Source organism: Sinocyclocheilus rhinocerous, unplaced genomic scaffold (genome assembly GCF_001515625.1).
Source record: "Sinocyclocheilus rhinocerous isolate Xijiao unplaced genomic scaffold, SAMN03320098_v1.1 scaffold1580, whole genome shotgun sequence".
Lineage (NCBI taxonomy): Eukaryota > Metazoa > Chordata > Actinopteri > Cypriniformes > Cyprinidae > Sinocyclocheilus > Sinocyclocheilus rhinocerous.
In genome coordinates, this window is record NW_015633551.1 from 110,644 (window position 1) to 113,975 (window position 3,332).

At 42.4% G+C, this 3,332-nt stretch overlaps 1 protein-coding gene across 3 annotated transcripts in view; it reads left to right on the forward strand.

Annotated features, from left to right (window-relative positions):
• The first annotated feature begins 890 nt into the window (after nucleotides 1-890).
• LOC107744592 (bromodomain-containing protein 1-like) overlaps nucleotides 891-3,332 on the forward strand; it is a 103,608-nt gene continuing 101,166 nt past the window's right edge. For all 3 annotated transcript variants that reach the window (XM_016558311.1, XM_016558312.1, XM_016558313.1), the window contains exons 1-2: nucleotides 891-1,282; nucleotides 1,886-3,251. In XM_016558311.1, the coding sequence (XP_016413797.1) occupies nucleotides 1,903-3,251 (1,349 nt within the window). In that variant the 5' untranslated portion in view covers nucleotides 891-1,282; nucleotides 1,886-1,902. The remainder of the gene's footprint in view (nucleotides 1,283-1,885; nucleotides 3,252-3,332) is intronic.

The window sequence follows — 3,332 nt, forward strand, 5'->3', positions numbered from 1 at the left end:
TTTTTTCTTGTCTTCACCACCTGGCTACTGTTGTAAAATGTTGAGAGATTCAAACAAAAAGAACAAATAAATACAAAATAAAAAAATTAAGACGGCAAGTGACGTCGCTAGCGGAAGTGCAAGTGTCTGAGAGTGCAAGCCTGAGAATGCAAGTCTGAAGCTTTGTCCAAATACCCACACTTGCGGTCTTTGCACTTGACTACTTATATGACGTATTTCCTGTATTTGGCCCAAGTGTTCAAGTGAGGATGAAGACCACAAGTGTGTGTAGAACTTTTAATTACTTGATGGGACACACTTGTAGTGTTGTAAAAATGCAATTGTTTACATAGCTTTATTTTAATTTTAAATACTTTGCATTTTAAAATCAACTTCTAAATGTCTGTTCAGTAGTCCCTATAACATGACCATTTTAATTTGTGGTGCTTCTAATTAAGTGATAAAAAGCAGTTGCAAATGTTGTACAAAATAAATATCACCACTACTCATCTTTGCACCAATAAAACGTAAAAACACTGTTTTTCTACCAAATTATATGTAATATCTAATTATTATATTAATATTTAACTTGCACTGGAAAGGTTTCCGTGACCTCTCGCGAGATCTCGGCAAAAAGTCTCACGATTTATTTCCAGAACATGATGCATGATGGGATACACTAATCCTCGAATAGCGCGCCGGAGCGGTATTCGAGATAGTGTGGGTTTAGTGTGCGTTAAGGGGTCTGCGCTCTGGCGTTTTTAAGATCTGGGACAGTCTTGCGCACTTACTTCCTGTCGCGCGCATGCGCTCTCAAGTGGCCAAGACCGCATTATATTTGGACAAGGTGCAAGTCGGACATAACACGGACACTTTTCTAACCGGCATGCATCTCGCGGTGATCACCGGTGATCGGTTCTGCGCAGATTTTGCTCATCTCAAACAAGCCTCATATGAGCGAGCTACGTCATGACGCCGTGCGTTGCGGGTGGGACGTCTATTCGTAGTGAACCATCCGCATTGTTGTTGGTTGCAGGCGAAGAATCGTATCGCTGCTCGTTGCCGGAAAGGAGACGACGCTGTCTTTGAATGGCAATCGAACCAAGCATTTTCGTAGTGATTCTTAGTTCATTATTATAGTCCTGGCAGCCTCTGTGGTTAAGCGTTTGCAGCATTCCAGATTTATCCATGCATATTTAAATTGGTGGTCCTTGGATGAGAACATTGTGTACGGAAGAATTACTGCAGGCCATCTCGCCATCGCTTTAGAAAGCTGCTCCTTTCTTTATCCACCAGATCAGAGGTAAGTTAATATGATCGATCCTAAAATAACCGTTATTGTTTTGCGATTTGCAGGGGTGCACCTGTTTTATAATGCATGGGAATGTAAAGCGATAAGATTTGAATGTGTATCTTCATGGTGTCTCAAAACATAGCGAACTGCCTACATAGACAGTATTTTAGGGGATCATAGGCGCCCCCCAAAACGCTGCCATAATGTTGAAAAATGTTTCGATTCGAATGTTTGGAATGCACATAAAATGCCCAAAATGTTACGCTCGAATGATCGAACATGTCTCTGATCTCGCCTGTAATGCCCGAAAATACTTCAATTTGAAAAGCGTCCCAAATGCGATTACGCTGCTATAATAATCATTGCTATCTTGTAGTAATCTAATAATAACTTGGTAAAACTGTAGTTGAAGTAGAACTACCCTGGACTTCAGTGCCGTGGTATACATCAGTACCATGGTAACAGTACTTTTGAATAACTTCCTCCTCTGTGACATGGATAAGTTGTTTAGATAAAGTCATGTAATTCAGCATGGTTTGATTTTTGTGGGATGCATCTACATCTAATTTAGATGCACTGTTGCGTTAGGAATAACACTGGTTCTCTTTTCAGCTTTGTAAAGATCCCCAATGAAAAGAAAATCTCCAGCTCACAAAGTATCCACCCCTCAGCGGCTACCTTCCCCTATCAAACTTTCCCCCAACCACGAGACGCTGACTTACGCCCAGGCCCAGAGGATGGTCGAACTAGAAGTTGATGGCCGGTTGCACCAGGTCAGCATCTTTGACAAGCTCAACATCATCACAGATGATGATCCCATGGCACAGGAAATTATGGAGTGTACCAGCAATAAGGAGAATGCTGAGAAACACCAGCAGGTTTTTGTACGTTCTGCACACCTCAGAAACAACCAGCAGAAAAAGAATGCTGCTGTCACCGTACAAAATACTTTAGTGCGAGGCAACACACTACCTGAGCCCAAATTCCACACAGTGGATTACAATCTCCCAGCTATCCCATGCAGACCTTCTACATACTACAAGTATGAGGAGAAAACTTTAGAAGAGCTGAATGAGGAGGTGGAATATGATATGGATGAAGAGGACTATACCTGGCTTGAGCTGGTCAATGAGAAAAGAAAGAATGAAGGCCTTAACCCAGTTTCCCCTAATGCCTTTGAGTTCCTTCTTGACCGTTTTGAAAAAGAATCATTTTTAGAGAGTCAGGGCCAACAGAGTCTCCAGTCCTTAATTGATGAAGATGCTGTTTGCTGTATATGCATGGATGGAGATTGCATGGACAGCAATGCCATCCTCTTCTGCGATATGTGCAATCTAGCCGTTCATCAGGATTGTTATGGTGTTCCGTATATTCCAGAGGGCCAGTGGCTTTGCCGACATTGTCTGCAGTCCCCGACACAACCCGCTAACTGCATCCTCTGCCCTAACAAGGGAGGAGCAGTCAAAAAGACAGAAGATGACCAATGGGGTCATGTTGTTTGTGCTTTATGGGTTCCCGAGGTTGGGTTTTCCAACACGGTCTTTATTGAGCCTATTGATGGTGTCTCAAACATTCCGCCAGCTCGATGGAAGCTTACCTGCTACCTCTGTAAAGAAAAAGGTGTTGGGGCTTGTATCCAGTGCCACAAAGCGAACTGCTACACTGCTTTCCATGTCAGTTGTGCACAGAAGGCTGGTCTCTTTATGAAGATGGAGCCTATTAAAGAGTTGACTGACTCAGGTGTACCCACTTTCTCTGTAAAAAAGACAGCTTACTGTGGGGCCCATACCCCAAATGGCTCCATTAAAAGACAGCTTACAATTTATAACGAAACTAAGACAAATTATAGACTTTGTCAGTCGGTGGACAAAAAGGGCAGCAGGACGAGATTAAAAAAACAGAAGAGACTGAAAAACAATGAGGTGGAAGTTGTAGCCCCAGTTCCATATGCATCTGTACCCAGTTTTTCACCTGAAAGGTTTGTTTGAATCTTTGATTTTTACAAAAGCTGGTGGGATACTGGACCCTTTTAAGCCATTTCAGTGCAAATATATATATA